General features: G+C 38.0%; 1 protein-coding gene across 2 annotated transcripts; it reads right to left on the reverse strand.

The window, feature by feature from the left end:
• TMEM168 (transmembrane protein 168) lies at window positions 1-27,538 on the reverse strand. 2 transcript variants are annotated; one of them, XM_027658319.1, is made up of 5 exons: window positions 27,062-27,538; window positions 22,319-23,585; window positions 11,516-11,658; window positions 8,790-9,064; window positions 1-4,568 (listed from the first exon to the last, which is right to left on the reverse strand). In XM_027658319.1, exons 2-5 carry the CDS (start codon window positions 23,453-23,455, stop codon window positions 4,021-4,023), a joined length of 2,103 nt encoding a protein of 700 aa, XP_027514120.1. In that variant the 5' UTR covers window positions 23,456-23,585; window positions 27,062-27,538; the 3' UTR covers window positions 1-4,020. The 2 variants fall into 2 exon arrangements, with proteins under 2 accessions (XP_027514120.1, XP_027514112.1); XM_027658311.1 differs by lacking the exon at window positions 27,062-27,538 and adding an exon at window positions 26,823-26,916.

Genomic DNA, 27,538 nt, shown 5'->3' on the forward strand with positions numbered 1-27,538 from the left:
GAAATGAGCATCCAAACCAGCAAAATATATTTAAGTAATATCACAAATACACTCAAAAATCTATTTACAGATCTAAAAACTGTATATCCAGTAAAAATCCTCCCACAAAAAGGTATTTATAAACAAGAATATTAACACAGTTTCATTGTCTACTGCTTGCAACAAAGGTGCTTTACAGCCAGCATAGTGTTAACTATGCCTTTACAAAATAAACAACATTATTTCTGGGAAAAACTTCAACTGGAGACTAGATGACAACAACTACAAGGCATACAAAGCATAAGGAACTGCAAATACATAACTCTAGTAGTGCAAAACCAAAGAACAATGGCTTTTTTCCCCCCAATACTTGTTCAGAGAAAAATATTACTGTGAATATGCAATTTGAGTTCCTGTAAAAGACTTAAATTTGTAGGACTCAGTACATTTGCATGTTTCAGCAAGGCTGATACAGAGAAGGTAAATGAAACAAAATCAACATAAAATTACTAATGTGACACAAATTTATAACAAGCTTTATAACAAAATGTCTGAATATACAATAGAGAGACAAACCTCTTGAAAAAAGGTTCAGATTTTTCTCTACCCAGAAATTTGTACACGCTACCTCTAAACAACTTGTACGTAACTGAGAGAACATGTAACATTCTTTGGAATTAAATTTAAATTTCTCTTTCAGGCATTGCCCCTGTCTTTTATACAAAGAAGAGAAGAGGGATAACTCCTCACTTGGATTACAGGAGCTCCTGGTGTTTGTCCTGCAGGCGCACACCCAGGCTGGGCAGAGACCTGCAGAGGCTCGAGCACCAGGAGCTGGAGAAAAACTCTATCTGGGAATGTTGGTCACGGTAGGATGCCTTGATGTAAGTCACTGTAGAAGTGAAGAACTAATGTGGTTGAATTCCTCATCATCCACAGCCCTGGTTTTACTGTGTTTTGAAGTACATGACAGTCTCTTTGTACAAAATGGTGTCATAATTCGAATAGCTGTAAACATTTCTTTTAGTTTAAATCAGCATTTTCACCATGCCTTTGTTGTTTAAAAAAATAACAAAGTCAGAAGTAGCAATACATTAGCTCATGTTACAACTATTTCAAATTCAGAAGATCAGAGGTCTTTAACTGCAAAACCTGCAACAAGTCTGCAAAGACATGATTAGTTTTGCAAATAATATGTTTGCCACATTTTTAGCTGGCTCTTTATCTAACTTTCAGCAAACAGCTGAAGATCACCCAGTTTATCGTCGAAAAAGATCTAACAGTTTGATAAGTAAGCTGGAAACCATTTAATAACCAGAGGCAAAAGAGCAACACCAATTGTTGTGTTTATTCTGTCCAAAGCTAAGCCCATCACTACACTGCATAGTGGATCCTACTCACAGTCTCAGTCCCACACCACTCCTGTTCTCCTTGTTGTACAAAAGAAAGATACAGATGATGCCCATGAAAATGTAACAGTAGCAAGTAGAGATTTACCCATTAAGATCTGTCCATTATAATTAGTAGGGAGAGTTATGGCTGATATTCAAAGCTTGTTCAAAACAGAAAGGACTAACTTCTTGACTTCAAATGTTCAAAAGGTGACTATCGGATTTTGCTTTATGGGGACTTAATTAAAAATTTCTAAGGCTCAAGTTGTAACGGTTTATAATGCAATCAGATGAACTTTTACTGAAAGAGCAGTCAAAATAATGGAGATTTTACAAACCAAATGACTGCCTTTATGCATCTATACTAAAGGGTTGTTGACCAAAAATGGAAGAGGCAGTGCTGCTTTTCTGCAACCCAACGGATTCTTGTATCCAACTCACGCGCTTGAATTAGGAGCTTATGTACCCAGCCCAGGTTCCACAGGACAGCTTAGAACAGAGGTGCCCTAAAGTTATTCAAGTGACATATGGGATTTGTCTGTGCATGAAAGCAAAACCAAAACAAATGTAATGTGCATAATCACAGGAAAATTCATCCTAAAACAGAGATCAGATCAGTCCTCCTCTGGAAATATTTACTTCTCTTTGCTAATGAGCAGTGGAGCACTTCAGGTCACTAGCATGGATTCAGATGTCTGGCTTTTGGACACCTGAAATTAAATGAGATGACTCCTACCTCAGACTCCCACATTAGGAACTTAAGTTGGATACCTGAAGTTAGATGGTATAAGTACCCTCTGTCCTTACTGAGAACAGCCACCTCTTATGGACTGCAATCACAGCACTTAATTAGACAAGACACAAAGGCATTAAGTCTTCACAAGATATCTCTTCTCTCTCATTTCTAGATCCCCTTTTTATGTTATGGAAGGGGATGGAAAAAGGGAAAGGGATGGTGGGGTGGTGTCTTGCTAAACAACATCGTGTAATATATAGTAATGAAGAAACTTAGTGGCTGTCATTTGTAACTCTGAAAAAATCACCATTTTGAAGTTGGTGGGTGCAAATTGCTTTGGCTATTGTAGATCTCATTATTTATTTTGGGAGTTAATGATGGGTATCAGTGTCACCAGATTCTCTAGCTTAGCTAGGTAAAAAGTTCACATGGCATTAGAAAAAGTCATGATGGCAAAGACTTAAAGAGCTATTATACCATTTGCATGTATTTAAATTTTAAAAAAGTTACATTTAAGACAAGTATCAGCTAGTACCTAACATTTGTATTAAAATACTAATGAAAACAGAAAAAAGTAAACTCTAGGTCTAGTAAATTGCACACACACATGCAAATAAAAACCCACAAATATTACTGTTTCAGCCACTTAGTTGTTTCACTACTTATTTTCTGTACTTGAGAGATGAGATCAGAAAGCTATGCAGCTTCTCTAACTGAAGGAAAGGCCAGGACAGGATTTCTGGAGTCCCATCCAGCTCTGTAAGTGGAAGGATTAAAACTATGACCTTATGGGTCGGAGAACAGACTTAAGGAATACTCAGGATTCCCTTCTGTCCAAAGGGAATAATGCATTCCTTCCAACAAACTGTGCTTGTGATTTTAATAGTTAATGAACTCATTGGTCCAACCCTGTACTCAGCATTTTACATTATCATGGTCTTAGGCACAGCAAAGACTTCAGATAAACACGGAGGCAAGGCAACACTTGTATTTCCATTTTTTATCTATGGATTATTTTCTTTGTTAAATTCCTTGGATTTTATTTTGTTTTGTTTTCTTCAGGGTAGCTTTTCAAAGTACAGACTAGTAAGAGCCTGGAAAAGACCGAACCACCTTAACAGGTGAGGGAAAAATGCTCAGTGCAGTTTTTATTCCATATATGAATTAACTACTGGGAATATATATCCAAAGGTCAGCAGCAAAGATATTGAATATTGGAAGTAACACTGAATGTTTTTAAAACTCACTTCAGCAAACATTGAGCAGCACCAGAACATCAGGGGGTTGTGTGATTTCCTTGTTTTCTATGGCAAATTTCCACTGATGGCAGTAGAGAACTGAGGCTGGGCTGAAGATATAAAAGCAAGTAAAACTAAACATTCTTGGTAGCTACTTACCTACACTAAGCTATTCTTCTACAGTAGCTATTTTTTTTTTTCTTTTTGGCTCAGTGCTGTTTTGTAATACTCTTGATACCACCACATAATTTCAAGGATATGTAAATTGACTGGAGTACTAGCTTGGCTCCTTTCCTGTATTTGAACTATATAGTGGACATAATGACAGATGAATGTGCTGTAACATTCCCAGGAGCTCTTGTCCATCAAACCGTGTCTCTGAACAAAGGTTACTCTAAGAAACCCATAGGAACATGCGATCTGTCTACAGAATGCATGGTCATATTAAATAAGTCTCTAATATATGTACATACAGACCTGTAACAAAACTCAAAATATCATAATCTTCTGTTTAAGATTGCAGTTTCTAACTTGCATATAGTAGAGCTGCTCAAAGAGCTGAATTAGGTGAATGTAGTAGACTTTTTCAGAGAAAAAGAGTAAGATAAAAAATTTTAAGTATGGTACAGTGAGAAAGTTCCCAGAGCTCTCACTTCATTTCCTCTTTGGTTGTTAATTAGGATTTGACAAGTTTGAAACCCTGTCCTGTGTCCAGCACTGTGGGAAGAAACCAACTCATTTTCAGTCTTTTCAAGCACCTAAAGCACGCTTTACAGACCCAGAACAGATTGAGACCACAAAACCAGTTTGCCAAATGTACTAGTGGATAGGTAATGCGTGGGAAGTATATCATCCAGTGTTTGGCAACATCACTTCCTGTTGGCAAATGCAAAGTGTAGTCGCTCCAGTGCTTTGACACACCGTACACTGCTTTCACAGTACGTCCCTTTTCGGACCAGCTGATGTTGCTGTCGGGGTTACAGTTGTACTCAACCCATTGCCTGGTGAAGTCACCAAGCTGTGGAGGGTCTGCTTCCTCAATGTCTACAACTCTGGCCATTTCTGCTCCTTGCACAGCAACATACTGGTCATTTACTTTTCTTACTTCTTTAACCCAAGGCTGAGAGTTCTCACAGTCTAAAACGATGATCAGCCGAGAACAAAAAGTGCCGTTCTTTTCTCTCCACCACTCCAAGAGCGTGTCAAGTCGTAAAGCATCACCCCCTGCCAAAAGGACAAAAAGCTTTAATATTAGGATAAAGAAACAGAAAACTCTGAAGAATTTTTACTGTTTCGACTGGTTCTAAGAATCCCTTACTTTAACAACTTGGACAGATAAGAACGAGCTTTCAAGTGATCCTCTCTAGTTGTAAATGTTGCAGATCTCTAGGGAAGTGTGAACTGCTTCCATCTGACTTGCTATGGTAGATAAAACCATGAGCTCACCCTTGATTAGAAAAAAAACCCCAAACACCCAAGGGGGGGGAAAAAAAAGGCAATTCCCTCATAGTGTGAAAAAACCCACAGTCTACTGAAGAAATCCGGAAATAGATAAACAAGGAAAGAAAACCTGAAATGAAGTTTATTTTGTATTAAATCTTTATAATTTTAGAAACAAGGACTCTTTTTAAGATGTCTTTATCAAAACTAAAAAAAGGTTCCTCTAAGAGATAACTTTAGAACAAAACACATGCTAACAGTTTCAAAGAAAGAATGTCAATGAGAAAGTCACCTACAGGCACAAAAATTCACATGACCAGAAATGAAGAGATTCTCTCTACAGACACAGTTGTTTTCAGAGCTTCAAGAAAATTGGTATGGATTTACAACTCGATGAAACAAACCTCACAGAAATTTTCCCACAGTATTTATTTCCTATTAGCCTAGAAGATCCTTACAACTAAAGTGTCCAGCTTCTCATGTTCCATCTCAGCTGTTGCTCCAACAGCGTTTTGACAGAGGAGATTGTAATTAAAACAAGTTACCTACAGTGGGAGTCCTTCTGCTTAAGTGTAATGGACGTTACAGGATCTATGTAGCTTTGAAAAGCAGACTACTTATTGAAGTGTCTAAGGACAATATCTTGCAAACAAATGAATAAATCTCCATTGGCTCCACAGTGATATTAAATGTGAAGAACTGGTATGCCTAGGTTTTGGTCAGTTGGAGATTTACAACAAAAATACTCTAGTTTGAAAATGTCAACTTAAAAACAATGAAGAAGAAGAAAGATATAAAAACATGATCTAGAATAACTGTATTTTCATTCCAGAGTGATTTTCACTGTGGAATATAATTAAGCAGTATTTAAACATTGTTAACTGCATATTTCAGCACTTACATTTCTACCTGTAAAGGGTGAAAAAACATGCTTCAAATTAATAGCTCAGAGTTAAAGCATTGTGCATGATATTTCAGTTAAAGTAAAAGCAAAATTACAGGGCTGCAACTGTCTCCAAAAAAGTGCAAACCTGGAAAAGTTAGTACCAAAGAAAATCTCTAATATACAAACCTACAGTTTGTCTTGGCACATGATCCCCACACTGCTGTAGTTACTTATAGCAGAGACTTACAGAAGCAGTTCCCCTTTTCTAGGTCCACCTTCTGTATTAATTATCTGTAAAAGTTTCTTTATTTGTTCACATTTCAAAGGCTTAAAAATATACTTTATTTTAGTGTAACTATGCAGAAGTGCAGGTGATTTCAAAACAGCCCTGGATAGAATCACCCAAAGAAAACCATCTCATCCTTCACAGACAGAGGCAAACATGCTCAGCTTCTAACCCTACTGACCTCAAACACATGGACCTATCAGCCAGGGCAAGATTTAAGCAGCAAGCTGTGTAAGGAATCCAGGCTTCTGGCCACTTCTGGCTCTCTGGCAGGTTCTGCCGGCTGACAGTTAAGCCGACAGTTCCAGCAACAGAGACAAAGCTTCATTAGCCCAGCTCATGCCTTTGCCTTCACTCACAGAACATGACCTCCCAGGTCGTTTTACTGCTCATACTTTATGCATGACTAGTTAACAGTTTCTTTTATACACCACTGTGTTGCATCTCAGCTTCCGACAACAGAGAAACACAATTAGTGAATTAATAAATTCAGTAAGCCTCCTTCAAAAGATGTCACTACAAAGCAAAGAGTACACTGCTATTGCTGTGCTGTATCATGGCATAGGGAGGCAGTGAGAAACCACTTTTTCATTTAGATATGAATGTTTTATTTAATTGTTGCCATCTCTACTCATCCTCTTCACAGGTCAGAGGATAGTACATAGTACTGGAGCTGATGACCAATGTTCCATCTGTCACAAAATGCTACTGTCCAATACATGGGGCACAATTACACAGTCAAGCAGTCTTCATCTTTTCAGTTTATATTCCAAGTTATGTGCAGGAGTAGCACCATCTGAGGAAGATCACATTATACTCCACAATTTAACTAAAATTAATCACAAAAAAGGCATGCAAGACTTGTGACAGCTGCCTGTTCTCTCCTTTATGTAGAAGCTGAAGATGTGCTTGGACAGGGAACTGAAAAGGAGCTTTGTCAGAAACCTGAACACCACTGCATTTACACTCTATCTTTTAGCACTGAAACTTTCTTTTTAACAGCCCCCTTGGTCCTCATCCTAAAAGTGAAGACAGATTTCAATTATAGGCTACAGCTACCTACACAGGTACAGAGACACCTGAGCAACCTTGTCATAAGCCAGGACTGGGCTGGAAGCTTGCCAAATTCTGCAGAAACATTTGGCTCTATATATGCTAGAAAGCTGCTGGCTGGAGCACAGGTGGGAGTTGGAGTTTTGCTGCTTATCCTGCTCCATGCTCAGCAGTTGCACAGGGTGGCAGCTGCTCTTATGGACAAACCACCCTATTCCCAGAGAACTAATTCAGCCACCCTGGCATACACTGCACTTCACCACTCATGTTAAGCTCACAGTACAACCGTGGTTTTTTAAAATATCTGATACAGATGAAGCCTTTGAGAAAAAAGTAGACACTGCTGTTCAGCAGAACAAATGGTTCAGCCGTGGAGCTTTACCAACACAGGTACAGAGCCCCCAGATGGAAAGTGACCTGTGCTTGGACACCTACATCAGCGTGACCACACACAAAACTACTATCTGTCTAACCTGTTGAAGAGCACATGCACCTGGAGAGACACTGCTGACAAATAGCCAGGAGCTCACAGGCAGAGTGCTATCCAGGAGCATTAATTCTATCCCAGTTGCAAATTTTCAATGGATTTACCATGAGATTCACTTTTTGCACGTAGTGACCTCAGAAGCTCAGTTCCTTACAGCAGCAGAGCAAGGCTAAACCTTCCAATGATTCAACAACTTCAGTACGCTTACCAAAGAACAGAGCTGAGACAAAACTGGCCATTAAAAAGAGATAAAAAATGGGCCAAGAAAATGGAAAATGGTGAAGTCTATGCCAAGCATATATATGACGGGGCATTGAACTGGCCCTTTATATAAGGGTTTATAGTCTTAAGGCCTGTGCCCACAGTCACTCCCAAGGTCTAGGACACCAGCAAATCATAGCTGTTTTTACAATACAAGGTTTGCAACTATGTTTGAAGACCTGCTTTTCTAGTGTGGACTGCATAACTGCCTCCTATTTCTGTTATTGATTCTATCTTTTACAAAAAAACCCAAAGTACATCTTAAGGACTTCATGACTAACTAACACAGTGACACAGAACACTATATAATTCATTCTACCATGTCCAAGGAATGAGAAAAAATCATGCTTTTCATTACAGTGAATAAATACTCCTCAAAATATAGGGAAAAATCTGCCCTTAGAGTGGGAGGTTATCTCCACTTTAAATTTTATGGGGGGGGAAAACAGATCTTTAAAGTTAACTTGTTGAATATGAAAATCATGTGGGATGAAAATCAGGAGAATACGAAACCTGTAAGAATACCTTTGGGGTCAACAATATTTAGACAATTTTGAGAACAAGCGAAAGATTAGTTAGCTGAAAAAGGATTTTTATTAAAATGAAAGAATACTAAAATTACAAAGTTCATGAGGTAACATACCTGGCTGTCATACAAAGCAAGGTAAGGAAAGAACTGCTTCTTTTCAACAACTTCATACAAAAGGGGTGACTGCACCTCTCCATTCTCTCCACTATCAGAGGCAGTCAGCCCACAACCTGTCCTGTTTTTTCAACTCCTTTTTGCCTCTTAGTCTCTTAACAGTCATGCTCTGTAGTATTACCCTTTCCTTTCTTTCTTCCCTGCCAGGAGCTTGTATATAAACCTGTTCTCTGAACACTAATGGTTCTTTGCCATTCTGGACAATGCAATAATAAGTATGACCAAAACATCAAAGTTTTGCAATACAGTATGATTTTTTACAGAATGAACAGATCTGGAAAGTCTATCAATACCAAAACTGTTAATTAAAAAATCCCCAAACCAGTTACCTGCCAGTGCCCATTCGCCAGTGCCATGTGAGTGACCACTGTAATACAGAATGTAGGTATCATGTCTGGGTCCATCTGCTGTCCGAAGTTCAAGAAAAGACTTGATCTTGGAGTGAAGAGTATCAAAGGTCAGTCCGCTTGTAGAGTAGTCACAACCATATGTCTCAATCATGTGATATGCAAAAAATCTTTGGATGGCATTAAGCATGCCAGTAGACCTCAGATTTAACTCTTGTACGTGCTCAGGTGGAAGAAGAGTTGGTTGGCCATCAGGACTAAAGAGAAAGAAAACAGCTGTGATTATGGTTTATAATTATTTCATGCTTAGTGGGCTTTTAGCAATTGGTGATTTTTTTCCCCTGTGCATATTTTCTCTGCTATGAAGTAGCACTGTTCTAAATTTAAACTGACTTTAAATGCACAGTTTATAAACAACCTAAATTACTGTATTTGTGCAAGGGACCACTATCTCCCTTCTGTCACACTTCACTTCAAAGCATAGTCCTTACTAAGCCCTATGCTATTCCTGCAGCTGAGAGACAGAGGGAGAGAGGAGCTGCAATGTGAACATGCTGGAGAGGTTCCAGCAATTTCATAAAGCCCCACTGAGAAGCACTGTCTACGCAAAAGCACTTTTTCACATCTGGAAAAGAGCATAGGGAGAATGAGTGCTAATCTGCACAAAACATCAAATGCTAACTAGTTTCCAATAATAGACTAAAGAGAAATCCAAATACACATTTTGCTCAGACATTTTGAAATATGGAACTTGCACATATACAGTAATTATTCCTTGTGTATGCTGTTCAGATGCTGTTCTTTCACCATAAGAAATGCATTTCACGTAACAGTGTTCACAGATTAGAAAATCAAAGTTTTAAGACAGTTAAAAATTAGACCTGGAACAAACCATGTATGTGTGTGTGCGTCTGTATACATATGTCTGTGTGAGTCTCTATACCTATGAATATGCATATATAAGAAAAGAAAAAAGAGTCCTTGGTTCCAAAATGCATTTTATTTCTATTAATATATGTATATTCTATATAAAATATAGATAAATATATAAAATATAAAATCAAATACTTATAGTATGTAAAATATAGAATAAAATATATAGTAAAAATACACACACCTTTTTTAGGTCTACATAGCTATTCATTAATCGTTACAATAAGAAATTTGGCCTTCCAAGACACCCAATTATGGGAACGCTTTTTGGAATGTATTTTCATAAAAAGAAATGCATTTATCGCTCTTCAGCCAACGTAATAAGGGTACTGATAAGGAGCGTGACTGACAGTTCTGCCAAAGTGGCCTGATTTAGACAAGTGGCTCAGTTAGACAAGAGCTTTTGTGGCTGAAAATACAATCTTACTCTAATAATACAAAACATGACTTACGGGGGGTTTTTTTCTATATATGTATGTATGTATGTATGTATTCTTCATGCATTCTGTTTGCAAGCCAGTTTGTAAAGCCACCTGGTTTCCTCATTGGTCTAGCTAATTCAGTTTTGCACCTCCTACCTGTCTAGTGCTTTTATGACAGTTAATGTTCCACTACTATAGCTACACTGAATACCTCATCATTACTGTTTGTCTCAGCAAGTGAAGACTGAGCCCATCACTGAAAGAGGCAAGCTTTATTAATAAGGAAGTTTAGTTCTGTCAAGTCCTGAACAGTTGCTCAAGAGTATCTCATTCATGCAAAATTAGAGGTAACTGCCAGAGCCAGAACAATACAATGAGATAATTATATTGTTGCCATGGAAACAAAAATACTTTATTTTTATTGTAATGCAAATTTTGAACATTTATTTTTTTAATCCCTAACAATAACTGACTACATGGATTCTTTTAAGGGTGCACAGCTGTAGATCAGAAGCTCAGAAAATTTGGGTTTTACATTACTTAAGATACAGTGATCTAAGATTAGCACAGTAGCTTCGGTTTCTCTGCCTGTTAATTTTTTTCCCAATCCACTACACATACCCAAACTGGGCAGTTTTCATAAATTGGGCAGTTCTATTTTTAAGCCTCGTTTCAACTGACTACTCTGTTTCTCTTGTAACTTTAACAGATGATTTGCATAGCTCTTCTTTATCATTTACAAAACAAATGGGCCCACACCAATTTTAATTATATGGCTAAAGAAGCATTTGCAAGTTTAAAGCTTATAAGAAAAACACACAAAATGGCAAATAATAATGGTACAATCCCTCCAGCCCCAAGCATTTCTCACACAGTAACATTTATGTTGGAATAAAAATCAGCTGTAAATTCTCAATACCAAGACCTGACATATAGTTCACTCACAAATTTAATTTCATTGCCCTTTAAATGTAGACAGCATCTCATTTAACAGAATTCAAAATTGTTTTGAACTAATCTGTTTGGTTTACTAAATCTCCTCATGTAAAATATCTGCACTCAGTCAAATGCCCTGATCCTCCTTTGCATGAGACATGGGCTATGGAATCTGCCCATGCACAACTGGTCTGAAGAGTATTCGTAGGCTTTCTAAAAACAAATTCATTAGATATAAAAACTTGGGAGTTGGAGTTACTCATTCCAAAAGATGAGAAAAACAGAAAAATAGAAAATCTCCCTATTATTTAAATTTGTTTTTAATTATTGAAAAATACAAGCCACATTACTGCATTGTCTCCACGAGTTAACAGTACACTTACAATACTCTGCAGCTGAAATACATGGTAACTATACCTGCAAAAGTTGGTGGGAATCACAACAGCATACCCAACACACGTTCCTCCTAAGCAGTTTCCCAGCTCATGGAAAAGCCCATGAGCCATGGACTCCAGAGGTAAAACAATGAGAAATGCACTCATGAAGATCCCATTGGCTGGCTAAAAAGAAAACAAAGAGATTTAGGCACTGTATGAAAAATCCTTCCTGTCTGTTGGTTATGGTTTTATGAACCATAGTTCCCTGTGTTTGATCACACATAATTGGATCCTGAAACATGCAAAATATTATTTGTAATGTATACTTATTTTTCCACATATTACATGGTGAAGTACTCTAAAGACAAACAAAAGGCTTGGGGAAAAGGTGGCTGGTAAGCAGGGATCACTCTTCTGAAAGGAATGCATTTGAAAACACTGACAGCACAAGACTTAGCTGTAAAAGCTGTGATCACAGTTTAGTTTTACCCATTCAGGCAAGAAAATCAAATGCCACAAAACTATTTATATGCATAAAATAAGTATATCTGTAGACATCTGCAGAGTCAGGTCTTAATCAGTAAGGTATTATGTACCTAGAATCAGATTACAGCACACTATATTGCATCCATCCCTAGAGGTATTCAAAAGACATGTAGATGTGGCACTTAAGGACATGGTTTAGTGGTGGACTTGGCAGTCTGGGTTAACAGCTGGCCTCGATGATCTTAGAGGTCTTCTCCAACCCAAACCATTCTATGATTCTATGTTCATTGAAAATATACATTCAAATAGTCTTGCTTTTTAACACCAGGGAGTTTTCAAAATATTCTTTGTGGAACACTATGTATCACACAAAAGATGACTTCTGAGAACATTCATGAACATTATTTCAATTAAAAAGACCGTTACCAGTTACATAAATACCAGAGGAGAAAGAACATTCACTACAGGACTTCTTAGCATTCATAGAGCTAATAACCTATATGGAGTTTTCCTGTTTTGTAGGGAAAAAGCAGTTTTGGAAAAGATTACTCTTACTGATACGTAGCTGACTTCCGTACAAAAAAATGCCAGATGTCACTGAGAGGTAGAACAGATACAGATTAATTTTAATTATTTTAGTATGATGTGAATGGGTTAATGAAGCATTAAATGTTTTAGGAAAGGTAGAAACAGTATTATAATATATAATTAACTAAGAACTTAAATATTCATGATGCATTTGTTAAATATTAATGTTTGTTATGCAGCAAAGGAAATAAATTCATAGCTACGGATTTCTGTCTTGAGAAGAGTCCTGTGGTCTCTGATCCTCTCTCTGTTTTATTCACCATCTTTGCATAAATCTACAATATTAATGTTTTTAAAGAATCTGGATATTGCCTTATTGTTTAACACTCAGTGATTAGATAAGGACTGGTAGTTCGACTCAATACATAGTCAAAACTATTAATAATTTGGAAAGTGAATAATACTGAAAAAAATTACACCTAAACCAACTCAGTTCTTGTTGGCACATAGCACTAACCCAACTACATTCAGTTTTTAAACACACAACGTCTCAGCCTGAAAGAACACACCACCCATCTAATGTGCTTCCTGGATAAGGAAGAATACCATTTGCTACCTTTCCTGGTTTTAAAAACTGTCCCATCATATTTCTGATGGAAGGACCTCCCCTATGTGTCCTTGAAATGGTGACAGCAATACTTCTAACCAAAAATGAACACCAGAGTCTTATACTAAATGATAATTGATAGCATTATTAACAGATAGCACTGACTTCCTCCCAATGCACATAATTATCTGAAATAACCAGAAGACAGAAAAGCTCAAATCACTGTAATAATTAGGGTGCAACCTCAATGTTTTCTTGTCAATAAGGAGAAAAAAACCCCTTTAACTAGGAGAATGTATTTTTTGTTTCATATTTTTCAGCAGCAAGCGCTCTTTTTCATTGCTATTTCCCAAATGCACTTCGAAAAAGAAAAAGACTAGGAGCAGCAGCAATAAAAACTTAGAAAGATTTGGTTAGATTTTATACTGTAGAAACCTTGTAAGAGATAACACTGATGAAACAGGGGAGCTCAGTAGCTAAATTAGTTTCAAGACTTGGAGACTTACTTTTCTAGTTGTAGATACCAAAAGGGTAATTTTCTGGAAGTTACCAAAAAAAAAGGAAGGCTTGCGTGCTCCAGAAATTGAAGGGCTTCTCTGGAAAACCTTCCTATTCATGATCAGTTAGTTAGAGAATTTTCTAAGCTTTGGACCAGGAAGTATTATAATACATTTTTATGACAAATTCAGCTTTTCTAGCATATATAAATATATCTTTTCTTGGATCTTGCTACAGTAAACTGCTCTTACATTGCATTATTGTTTTGATCATGGTGAACATACTGCTGATAAAACAACACAACTGCTGATAAAAACTAGAGCAATCATAATATCCTAAATAATACTATTATATTATTACTTTATATGAATTTGATTGTAGAAGTTCTCTTACAGCGTGGCATGTTGTTTTAAACACTCCCTGTATTTCCCCAATTCCCTAAACACATGCAAGTTATTAAACTCACAGTGTTCTACCATAACATAACTTGAAATTATCACAAAAACTCACTCTGTGTCTGACTACTAAAAAATATTTATATTTAATCATCGAAAGTACTCCTACTAATACAAAGATACTGGTAAGAGAGTTCCCGAGGACTTGTGGGATAAGGATCTCACACAGAAACTCTATGGATCATCTCAGTGATCCATCTTTCTCTGTGTCCTGCTTTGACTTTGTACCAAATATTAAACAGGAATGGGAAATAAGCTCTATAGTGTTATGAATCAACTCAGCTCCATTTGAGGTTTCAACTTTGTTCTTTTTCAGTGGCCATCTTATGCTACCTCCGTAGCATAGGAAGATGTTGTTAGTATGGATATTTTACATTTATAGACATCTATCTAATGTAAAGATGCTGGCACTTGCTGTCAGCACTTTTTCAACAGTTTGATTTCGAAAAAATACGTCACTAACAAGTATAAAAATGACTAATGATGAATAGAGCAGCTCTACAATAGAATAATAAAATATTTTAATTCAGTGCTGCAAAAAAAATGACTGGTGGCATTTTAAAATACCCAAACTATAAGAACTTCAAATAGCAAAAATAATATCTAATTACAGTAAAACTGAAGATAGATTACTCCTTTAAGACAAAGAGCTAAAATGCCAGGTGGAGACTGTCAATTCTTTATTAAATCCCAAAGATTTGAAGACTGGTCCTTAATGGAGCAGATGGCCACGGATGCACAAATGGAGCCAAAAAGGGATTTTGTTCTTTCATCTATTCAACGCATTTTCATTCTGTTTTTGATTGCACTGGCAATCTGAGCCTGCAGTACATCCCTGTACTCTAAGTGCCCATTGATTCAAGACAGACAGTTCAAAAAGCGAACAGAAGATAGGGACCATCTAGGCAATCCCACTAGAAAAACATGAGAAATCATTTCTTCTCTTAGTCTTAGGGGTTTTCTTGTCTGTCTTCTTCTGAGGGAAATAAATACACAGTGTAGTATTATTTCAAATAATGTAGAAAAGATAAAAGAAAAAATCTACTTCTTGCCTCTAACAACTGAAATGACAAAGAATAAAAGATTGGTGAGATTCACTAGTAGTATTATCTTTCCACTTTCTCTAGTTTTTTGAGCAACACTTAATGCTAAGTGTAACTGCTAAAACACCACAAGAATTTAGAGGTATTTTACAGCCACGATATTAATTTTACATTCATGGATACAACAACTCCCATGCCAAAGCGTAACCACTGTTTGAAGTACAACTCTGGAACTGTATGCAATTCTGGACATGTAAAAAAATAGGTAAGAAAAAAGCAAATAAAACCAAAAAACACATTAATTTAAATTGGAAGTCAGTTACCAAGACCTATAGAAGAGCCCTTCTGTTTAAAATAGAAATAAATCATTTAACATATGGCAACTAAGATGATCACAGAATCACCGAATGGATGAGGTTAGAAGGGGCCTCTGGAAATTGTCTGGTCCAACACAGTACTCAAGCAGAGTGACCTACAGCAGGCTGCCTGGGATTATGTCTGACAGACCAACAACTGAGAAGGCTTACAAAAATGTCCTTGTGCATTTCCAAGCAAAAATACTGCCCTGCTTTCCATTATCCAAGCTGAATAATATTTACCTGTTTTTATATATACACAGAAAAACCCCTTCCAAACAAACTGAAGAAGTACACACTCTATGACAGAGGAGGCTCAGGAGAAAAGAGTAACATGGTAACTAATCTACAAATATTTGATGGATAGCTTATTTCAAATGAGGACAAGATATGTATATTACAGGTAAAAAGAAGTGTAAAGACAAAATTTGTAAAGCTACAAAGTAGATCAGCTACCAGATGAAACAGTCTTACAACAAGTTACTGAATGGGAGAACAGTCTCTGGAGAGCAATAAATAAACAATTACTTCTGTTAAAACAGCAGTGGGAAAATCTAGAAAACAGCTTGCAGAAAATAGTTGTCACATTCACTGGCAGATGGATTTAATGTGTTGTTTTCCACCCCTGACTCCTGTTCTAACATGGGGAAGCCTGTGCTTTAATCTATGTGTATTTGTCCCAGCAAAACCTCAAGTGGTTGTCAGTTTAAAAACGTACTAAATGCACTTCTGCTTTTTTAAATACAAAAATGTGGATCCTGAAATTAATGAGATTTTTACAGCAAGCTTAATATATAGATCACACTCTTTAGACTAACAATTAATACATTCTTTCTCTTGTCACCGGAGACCCCCTTCAGGATAGAGGGCCTCTGGAAGTGGTGGTGACTGCCCCAAGGTGTGCTGCCACTGTAGATGTGAGCAGGTAACCTGAGGGAGCCCTCGGGACAGGACTGGAGAGACACAGAGATAAGGAGGGCTGAGCGCAAATCACAGAGTGGAAGACAGGCAGCAAAAATTAAAAGGATAGAGGGTGAGCTTGAGAAGAAGCAATAAACAGTGAGTAAGGGGAACTTAGGATCCAGCTAGGATCCCCAGGAACAGTAGGGAAAGAGGGAATAAAGGTATTACAAAAGAAACTGAAAAGACGAGTCTATAAAGAAACAGCAAAGCACAGTCAAATCGGCAAGGAGGGGAGAAACTGTCAGTGATGAAAAGAAAGAGGGGAACTTAAGATGACCAGACAGACAGAGAGGGGAAAAAACCAGGAGTGGCATGGCTATTTGAGAAAATCTGGAAAGAGGCCAGAGGATGCAGCAGGACCTTTGTAGGTAAAAAAACCAAACAAACCAACAACCTCCCCACCCCCCAAATAAGCAAAGTCTGAGGAGGACTGGATTAAAAATACAAGGAAGAAAAGCAGGGATAAAAAGAAGAAGAAAGACTGGCTATGATTTGCATTCAAAAAGTTATTTAACCTGTGATGTTAACAAAAATATGTACAAGTAAATATAGATGTTACTGAGAAAACCTCTTACTATTCAGAAAATAATCTTGTTTTTAGAGAAGTTCAAAAAAATCACCATCTTCAAATTTTATTAAGGCATTGTAAATTTAGCTTTTAAGAAACACCAGGCAACCACACCAGAATAAAGAATACAAAATCACTAACTCTCCCCAAAACATGAGAGTACTCCTATATACAACAAACTAATTTATCTCCCATAAATAATTAGAGTTAAATGGTATTGTCCATTTAAGTATTCAAGCATATAATGAATACTATTCTTTTACTCATAAAATAATTACTCATTTAACTCATAAAATTCACTAAAACCAAGAGTAATGTACTGAAAGTACTTCATTACATTACATTACCTGTCTCTAACATAGTTCATTTTTCTCTCGGTGATATTAAATACAAGTCTTCCAGGGATAATAATTTTCTTTGGCCAGTAATTCAGAAAACCTGTAGTTAGAGCACTTAACAAAATCTGATTATAAGTTTCTGAGAAAAAGAGTGCCCCAAATCTTTCCAAGATCTTTGCCTGCAAATTTCGAGATCTTCATTACAAATTTTTCATCATTGTACTGGCTTCTGAAAGAACTAATGTCTGAGTCATTTGCATGACTTTGCTGGATCTTGTCCCATCCAAGGGCCTAATTATGAACAGGCACATGACTAATTGCTGTAATAAGTTGGTGCTCTAGAGTCTATTGATTTGACTGCAATTACTCACACAAATGTAAAGGCAGGTGCTGAACGCTTCCTGCAGATTTTGCAAGGAAAGTGTCCATGTATTTCTACCAAGATTGCAAGGTGTCTTTCCTCTGCAGCTAGAGCAGGGATTATTATCAGAAGCAGATCACGCCCCACCTGAAACACGCCCCACTGAAAGATAAGCTGTTACTCCCTTTTTATTGCAACCAATTTTGACAAATTACTTTTAGAGTTCTTCCCAAGCACATGCCAAAGCACCAGGAACAGACACTTTCAACCCTTGTCTCATTACAAGAGCTATGTTCCCCTTAAAGAAAGAACCTTGGTTAACAGGACTTTCAGCCTCAACAGCTCTGCATCAGTCAGAAAACCAGTCTGTGCTACAGTGAGTTAAGTGATCTCACTTTTTAAAAACCTTTCCACGAAAGCAGATTTGATATTTTTCTGGCAATTTTAATCAAATAGAATATTTCTAGGCACCAATTAGCAGACAACTGGCTCTTTAGGTCTTGACCTTTCATACACTTGAGAGTTATATGAAGCACAGATATTACAGTTATTAGAAATGTTAAGAGGGCATATATAATGTGCTTGTAACAAAGTTTTCCATGAAAGAGAACCCCTCCTCTACACCATTTCATTTCCGGCTGTAACCTAACACACACAGTTCACTTAGATTTTTTTTTTTTTTAATATGCTTTTGCTAATTATTTAAAGCTGACTGCTAGGAAGCACCTTTCCAAGGCTCAGGTTTTCAGCCAGTTCTGTTAATTATATAGGAGGTCAAACGGCAGACCATGAAGTGATTTCACGCCATCTCTCTTATCAAATGCAGTATCATAAAACAACTATTCAGTACATCTTCAGAGTGAGGAAAGGTATAAGTAAAAAATGCTTCACCTTCCAGGTAATATTTAACAGATTTCAAATATAATACATAAATCCCAAACTGATGTTGCAAAGACTGAAAATCGTTAATCTTACTTATCCAAAAAAACACTTTCAACAATTTTTAAAAGAGCAAACACATTTTCGAAAACTGGTAACTTGAGGAATCATTGGCATTCCTAAGAAACTCTAAGGAAAAAATACGATGAAAATGTAAGTTAGAACAATTTCCTTAATACAAGAGTGGCTGTATTAGTCTGCACCAAAGGTTCAGCTACAAGAATCTCTGGTCTCCAAGGAGGTCAAATGGACCCCTAGAAAAGACCATAAGAACAGACGAAGCATGTTTCCCGAGCACTCTAACCACTGGTGGCTCAAGGACTTCCTGAGCCAGATGTGGTTTCCAAATAGTACACAAACCTCAGCTAATTTACTTCCATGAGCTTGTCCAGCTTTCTCCTGAGCCTCTGTAGCTGCTGGGCACACAGAGATACACAGAAGCAGAGCTCACTCAGCACGGAACGAGGAACTATTTCCCCCAACCTGCCTCTTGCCAACCTGACTCCCCTCAACATTTGCACTGAAACTGATCATTCATTGTCTCTTACTATTTACCTTCTACAACATCAAACCTGTTTTATATGTTCATCATATTTTCACTTAGTTCTGCTTTCTTCTGACAGAAGCACCCTTATTTATTCATTTCTCTCATGTAAACTCTTTCATGTCTATAATGAATTTCATCACCCTTCAACAACCTTTGCTTGCTTTCTTATCTATAGGAAAGCAAGTAAGAACTGCACACTCATTCAAAATATGAAAGCTACGGATTTATACAGTGGCATAATGATACCTCCAGTCCTTTCCTAATAATTCCCAATATTTAATTTGCTTTTTTGATCGCTAATAAACATTAGGGTGATGTTTTCATGGAAATGAATCTAGGATCTCTTTCTACCACATAGTGATGCTTGTAGGTTTTTTCTTGCAGCCAATTTTTCTTAAAAACAGAACAAAACCAAAAAACCCTGAAATCCCAATCCATTAGGAATTCAGCAATAACTATTAATTTTTTTTCAATAGAAAAGGCAGAGATTTATCTCTAACAGTCTGATTTGTCTCTTAGTTATTACAATACATATAAATCACCATTAGAAAAGTATATATTCACCGGAGAAGTCTGTTTGCTGCATTACTGTTGAGCCTGCTAGACCTTCTAAAACAGGAGACTCAAAAATCCAGTAAAGGATTCTGGAATTTTAAGGCCTTGAATTCCCCCTAGAAAGAGGAAAAAAACCCCTAGTTCTGTTAAACCTCTAGAGAAAAAAGGAAATGCCCTGTAAGAGGACAATTTGTGTGCTTATGTATCATTGTTTTCTTATTTCTAATTATTTTGCAATCTGACACTATCCAGCAAAATACAGAAAAGGCCACAGCTTCCTGCAATCACTATAATAAATGATACACCTATTTATTAAATTATCTTCTGCGCAGATCTGATAAATATTTCATCTTCCAGTAAGAGATGAAATAGACACAAGTCATCTGCAAGGTGAACATCACAACATCTTTTAAAGTAGAAATGCTTTTAGTTGGGGCAACTGCATTCATAATCTTAGGTTAATTCATTACTAAAAATACACAGTGAAAGAAATATAAATATAGTAAGATAAATGCAATTATCTACTGAAAATAAGCTATTATAATAAAAAACTGGATTTCCTGACAAATGAAAGTATTTGCACTTTCACCACTACAATTACTCCTTCTCTTACTGAGTAGGCAAATGCCTCTCAACAAGGGTGATGAACTTATCTTACTTACACACAGGATGCTATAAACTGAAATCAGCCAATAACAAACACTGAGTTTTTAGGTGGATTACCAGTTTGTTTCTTGGGTACTGTACAAGTAATGCACAAGTAATTCCACAGCACAACTGCACTTCTTCAGAATTAGACAGAACTAAAAATTATCAGACAGTAATAACAGTTGCAGTTATTCTGGGTCAGAGAACAGAGGCAGAAAAAAATTACAATAAATTATCAACCACTCCAAAAAGAAAAAACTAACAAGATGGGTATGAATCCAATCCTCCTGGGTTACCCCAACAGCTTGCAGCAACGAGGCAGTTCTAAAGGAAGCACCTGTGTGCTTTAAACAGATGGCAGGGGGAGAGAGGGCCCTTCCCATGAAGGGCTACAGCTGGAGATCCTGCCCAAACCTAACTCCCTGCAGTCAGGCTCTGGGCACCACCAAGAGAAACTGCCTCTTTCCAGAGACTATCTGGACAACTTAAGCCCTTGATTTATTCTGACTGCTTTGTTAGGTGTAACTAGGTAGAGTGACTCCATCCAAGGGCAAGGATTGAGAAATTAATAAGACTATCTGATAAATATGGCAAAAAATATTTTTACTGAAAAGTGGTCAACTAGCAGATAAAAATTAAAGTCTAGCATTTTGATAAAATCACATAATTGTCAGAAGAAAAAGTATGGAAGTTAGCAACATCAGCATGCTGGTAGTCCATCTTTATTGTTTCTGCCTCGCAAACCACTTTCCCATTTCTTTAGGTGCATCAGCACCTTTACTTTCTGTAAGTACATTTTGGGGATTTTTTTTCTCTTCTTTTTTGGTTCTATTTCCTTCTGTCTTTTCTGCAAGTCCACACACCACAGCTATGAGTGCTGATACTTTTCTAAAGAAAAAGCAAAACTACCCAGCATTCCTCGCAGGCTTGTCTGTTAACCTCTGATGCTCTTCGTGCAATAAAATAAACCCCAAAGCAAACCAAAAACTAACACAAAGAACCTCACAACATAACTCTCAATTTCATCTTCCACTAATTTCTTTAATCCTTTCATCCACAAAGTTATTTAACCTAAGAAAATCTCCAGGACTAGAAATTCTGCAGGAATGGGCAGGAAATTATTTTGGAAACACTGTAGAGACATTTCTGTAAATGGGATCCGCTGTAAATTATATTTTTATACATTATTGTATGTTTGTAATGCATATAAGAGATACATAGGTACAAAAATCATTGTCGTCTTGGTTTAAACAGACTCCAAACACCCTGCTGCAACTATGACAACACACAACGTGCCTCAACTTGGGCACTGAACAAATATTTTTAACAAAACATATGTTTTCTGCTAAAGAAAAAATAACATCCTTAATTCATACATGTAAAGAAAAGTCAAAGGACACTGTGTGATTTTAAGAACTGGTATTTCAGATGACATATCCTGTGGTACATAACCAGACTTGAAAGTGAGACAATTACAGCACACTTACACCAACAATGTACCAGCTTATGAGGTGATCTCTGACTCCCTATAATTGGTTAAACAAAAAGCAAAAGTATTGAAAAAGACATTATTTAATACAACTCAATCTAACTAAAATAGTCCACAACAAAAGCTCTTGATATAGTGAGCATTACTAGGGTTTAACATAGTGATTTACTCTGAAAACAAATTTTATGGCACAACATATTCAAAAGCAAAATAATTTCGTAAGTAGTTAAATACAAAATACTTTGCACGCTTCTTCTCCCCTGGAAGCATTAACTCTTCCACCTGCCTTAACAGGTCACAGTCAAGGCAGCACACAGTGTCAAATTTGAAGTGCATGCTGGTGAAACCAAGAGTTCAAATTTTTAATTGCTGAGCCACGGCACACCATCAAATTTTAGAAATTTTAGGGAGCCAACAATTCTCAGGAATATTCTCAAGAGGGAGATCAAGATAATTACTTACCTGCCAAGAGACGGCCCCCAAAACAGCAGTCGCGACCAGGCTGAAGAACACCAGCTGTTCCGAAATCAAACAGAAGTGACGCATTCCTTTAGATGCCATAACTCTGTCCAAGCTGTTGTTTTCTGCACGGTGGGTGTAGTACACCTTGTGACAGTCATTTAGTTTTGTGTGAAATCCCCAAAGAGTTATAAAAAAAATCACATGACAGATCATCCAGAAAATTCCAAAAATAGAAAAACCAGGTATCACAAAATACCAGAGATCCAAATCACGCAGTTTAAAGGCTGCAAGAATGAAAAAGGTGAGTTCAACGACTCCAACTGAGAGGACAGAAAGCCTTCTGCAAATTTTGCCACGGTACAGGTAGGGCTTCCACCGTTCAGTAACTGAAAGTCCACTGAAGTAAACGTCGAGAAGGGGATCAGAAATCAGGCAGCTGAAGAAACATGCCAAGGCAAAAGGGTTTGTGGGAATTTGCAGTGATGGAAAAAAGAGTAGGGATGCAATGGCTCCAAAAATTGCCAAATTTGGAATTGCCAAAAAAGACTTCATACGTAAGTCGATAATCAACATGGCCAAAGCCATGACCAACAGAATAATACTCATAGATTTTTCTACCAGCATAGTTGTGCTGGCAATGGCAAATCCAACTAGCTCTAAAAATTCAACTGTTGTCAGTAGAGTCGGTCGATGATGGACACAGCCACAAATCCTCTCAACCAAAGCACATAATATCCTTAAAACAATGGCGGAGAGGAGCAGATATTTAGTAGCTTCTTCTTTCACATCCGTTTTGAAGGCAGAATTATTAAGAAAACAGAGAAGGCCAAGCAAAAAACCAAACCAAAGATTGGAGAGACTCAAACTTGCTGTTTCCATTGAAAAATAGTAGTACAGTATGCTGGCAATTCCAAGAACAAAGAGCCCCAGAATAAATATTACCAAAATCAGTGCATCCGCAGTTTTTTCCCATCTGACATAAAGGCCCATGCAAATGGCAACCAACAGGTTGATTCTGGCAAGATAGCCAAGGTATCTGACTGATGAGTGCATGTTCACTTCCCTGTTTGCTTCTTCTAGCCTTGTCATTGCTGCATAGAGACAATGACTAACACAGTAACGCAGTGACCTACACATGTAAACTGCAGTTAGGGGGTTTCACCCACTTGACTGAAAGTAAATATTCGGGTTTCATTCAACAAACACAATGCAATCGCTGCCTTCTGTAGTATCATTTCAGCAACAGTGGTCCAGAATCCTCAAAGTCCTGGAAGAGAATTAAAAAAAGTTTTAGTGGCAAATAATCCCTTTTAATTACATGGAACATAAACATGACATGTCCTTTCTCACCAAGGAGTTAAACATCTAAATTAACACATAGAAAAGATCAAGCAAGTGTGTTGTTAAAGGTCATGTAAACTGGGGTCATGACTAAAACCAATATAAAATGGGTTCTGCATAAATCTTGCTTCATAATTTGAATGAGTGGAAAACAAACCTCACCTGTGCAGGTTTCCACAAAACTCATCCATTAGGTACCTATATGAGATATCCATGGATATCCAAAATATTGCTATGACCTTCTAGAATAGTTCAGTATTGTTTTAAAACACTATTTTCTTTCACCGTTACATTCATTAAGTTCTCACTTTATACTAAATCTTTTCAGTATGCTTTGCAAGACTTCCTCTTAGCAGTCAAATAACTACAGGAGTTACAAAAATAACTTCACACTCAGCTAATGAGCTTAACCTACAGTAAATAATGAAAAGGTTATTAGCATTTATCTCCGTTTCACAAAAGGGGATTGGACACACAGATGTATCAACTGATCTGGCATGATTTTCAGAGATTTTTCCTAATGTAAAATCAAAGCATTAATTTTCACCTATTCAAGCTACTTCCTCCCCTCCTCCAAAAGCAAGCAAAAAAATTATCAGGATCAATATTACATTTACAACAGAAGCACCTCCTACTCAGATCCATTTAACTGACATGATTTTCTTATTAATATAGTATAGGAACAGACAGTATTTTTAATGGGAATTATGTAATGTTATGGGCACAGTCTCCAACACATAAGTACACTTAAAATGGAGCCTCTATCAATTTTAAGTAATTAACTAATTCTCCATTTTACAGATACTTCTGAAGAGTTACTGGCACGAAAGAGCAACCAATGTGCCAAGAACACTCAGTGCTTACTACCTGTATCTATAAATCTGGGGAAACTGAAATTCAAAACTTAGCCTTTATTCTCTCTTCATTTTTAAATTCTCATTTTTTAAACCAGCAAACAACAAATGATAAAGTGAATTGACTCATTTGCTTGTAAGTTTTGGCAGATTTGAAGACTGGCACTTAGTGTAAATCCAGCTTAAATAATTGGTATAAAGACAGACTAGGCCTAAGACATTCTATTGCTTAAATTATGTATTTGGTAACACATATTTTCAAATTACACTAAACATCTAATTAAACAACACTAAAGATACTACCTGGAAGAACTATACATTAAAAATCTGTTTACTTGAAACAGAATACATACCATATACTTAAAGCAAATGGTTATTACATGAAGTTATTGCAAATTAAAAGTTTTTTGGATCTCAACTGTATTTTTACAGTTTTCATTATTAATACCATTTTATCAATATTAACTTAATTCTGACTTGTCTAGATTCAAGATCTCACAATGTTTCTCCCCTTACTTTTACCTACTATTCCTCTCAACCTTTACTCTGTTTTTACATTATATAGGTAACACAGACCTGTTAGCTATCATATTCCAGGTCATGATACTTTAGGTTTTGCAGCCCTGTCTGCAGCCTCACTGTCTCTTGTACTTACAAACAACGTTTGCTTTATGGACAACTCAAACCATTTACTTCAACTGCTACACATGCCCTGCCTCCAATTCTCTCTTGTTCAAACCACGAACATAGAGGAACAATTTCCCATCTCCTTCCAACCCACAGCACTGACATGTGATTATTGCTATGCTGAAGAACATCTACCACGCCATCCTGTTTATCTTGATTCCTAAGCCTTTCTGGAACCCCTCCAAGTCAAGGGGCTCACACTATTTGTGTTCATTTGGACAATAGCCCCACAGAAGCAAGCAGGAATGAGCCCTTTCTCATATGCAAAGGGTGGAAGATCCCATCTAACACCTGACTTAAAATTTTGCTGTGATCAGTAAATTATTTTCTTGGGGGACAGGTAACACGAGCAAACTCCCTTGCAGGCAAGCAGCTACTGTGACAGAAAACTGCCAAGCGCATTTTTGCTGCCATCACACCATGAGCAATACAACAGAGAAGCTGGTCTGCTGCTGCCCCACAAGTTGCGTTCAGTGCCAGGGCTGGGCAACACATCTGTTCCTTGAGGAAAGACACAAATGCTGCTTGAGCATAACGTATTTGCAAAATGACAGCTTGGACTGTGAATGCAATCTCCTCTTCCTGGCTCCACCTTCTAAACAATTAGCAAAAATGTGCAGACCTAAACCTCGCTATTAATCATTAGCATTTTTCTAACCAAAATACACGGTCAATTTTTTGGTGAAGAGGAACAGGTGCATTTTCATGATTAACGCACCCCATCATGCAGCTATTACCCAATACACAGAAGACAGCAATTCAATTTTAAAGAAATGTTTCAGTAACTGATTTATTCTCTCAAACATAGCTACTTGATAGTAATTTCAATTAATACTTTGGCTGTTTACACAAAGACATGGGGGGGGGTGTGTTTGTTTCATTTTAAACTAATGGCCTTAAAGTTTTGGGTTGAACACGAATTACATAACTCAGCAAATCACATTTAAATTCCAAACAGAATGTGGATGCCCACTTTTAAGTATTTATCAACTTTTGCAAACATAATTTTAAGCAAAACTTGGAGTCTCAGCATAGATTTAGAGATTAAATTATCTAAGACCTTTCCTATATGTAAAGGAACACTGCTCTCAAAGTAGTTTTTACCCTAATTTGTCTAAGAAAGTTGAAAAAAGTACCAAAACCCAAAGTTGGTTTAATAGTTTATCTTCAGCTGACTTTAGGTCCAGGTGAGGCCCACCTGAAGTACTAAACCCAGTTACCTACAGCTTTATTCTTCCAGTTTAGCACTTTTTTTTTTTTTAACGCAATTCTGTAAGACTTTTTTTTTAAACAAAAAGCCGTATTTAGCCAACATATCAACACAGCAGCCTTAACCCCCCGATGAATAACTGCGTTAGTTTCCAGAGGTTCACACCGCGCCCACAGCGGGATCGCCGGTGCCGGGCGCAGGGAGCGCTCCCGGTGGTGCTCCATCTGCGGGGCCGGCCCGGCCGGGGCAGGTCAGTGCCGGCACCGGGCTCCGCGCCGCGGGTCCCGCAGGGGGCCGCCCCGGGACGCCGCTCTGTGCCGGCGGTCCCCGCGCCCGCGCGGGTGTCTGCCGGGCCGAGCCGCGCTCGGTGCCGGTCCCGCCCTGCCCCCGGCCCGGCCCGCTCCGCTCTCACCTCCACAGGCGGCCCGGGGCCTTCCCGCCCCCCACGCCGGACGCCGCCATGTCGAACCGAGCGCGGCGCTCCCGCTACGGGCCGCGCCGAGGCTCAAATGCCGCCGCGGCGCCCGGGCGCGGCCGAAGAGGAGTATTTGGAAAAAACCAAGCAACAAACCACCAAAACCCCCAACCAAACCTATAAACACCGTCAAGTAGTGCTTAGGCACGGAAGCGGGAAAACTGTGTTTGAATAACGACTGCAAGGCCAAGCGAGCCCTCTCCATCCTCTGGCACGCGGGTGACTCGACCACCTGTGTTTCCTTACACTCTGTGTCGGAAATGCACGTTTTGAATTGGCCCTTGCAGGCAGGCGGGCAAATAGCGGGAAGTTCTGGATCTCAATAGCTCCACGGCTTAGAGAGGCAAACCAAGGGGAGTCTGAAAGCAGCTCAGACAGCTGCTGTGGAGTGGCTCTGTGAACTGCAAGTGGGCTGGGCTGCTGGGGAGATACATTCTTTGTTGCTGTAATTGCTTCATCCCTTACTGTGCCCAGTTCTGGGCTCCTCAGAGGAAGCGACATGGAGCTCCTGGAGTGGGTCCAGCGGAGGACAACAACGGATGACTACGGGATGGAGTACCTCTCTTACAAGGACAGGCTGTGGGAGTTGGGCCTGTTCAGCCTCAAAAAGAGATGACTGAGAAGTGACCTCGTCAACGTGTATAAATATCTAA

Source organism: Corapipo altera, unplaced genomic scaffold, assembly GCF_003945725.1.
Source record: "Corapipo altera isolate COAL_440 unplaced genomic scaffold, ASM394572v1 1, whole genome shotgun sequence".
Classification (NCBI taxonomy): Eukaryota; Metazoa; Chordata; class Aves; order Passeriformes; family Pipridae; genus Corapipo; species Corapipo altera.

Excerpts from the sequence above, each read along its gene's own strand:
- TMEM168 (XM_027658319.1), bottom strand. The coding sequence starts at position 23,455 with ATGTGTAGGTCACTGCGTTACTGTGTTAGTCATTGTCTCTATGCAGCA. Across the intron at positions 11,659-22,318 it reads TGGGGGCCGTCTCTTGGCAG|CCAGCCAATGGGATCTTCAT; the intron begins GTAAGTAATTAT and ends TTTTCTTTTTAG. Across the intron at positions 9,065-11,515 it reads ATTCCCACCAACTTTTGCAG|TCCTGATGGCCAACCAACTC; the intron begins GTATAGTTACCA and ends CTTTCTCTTTAG.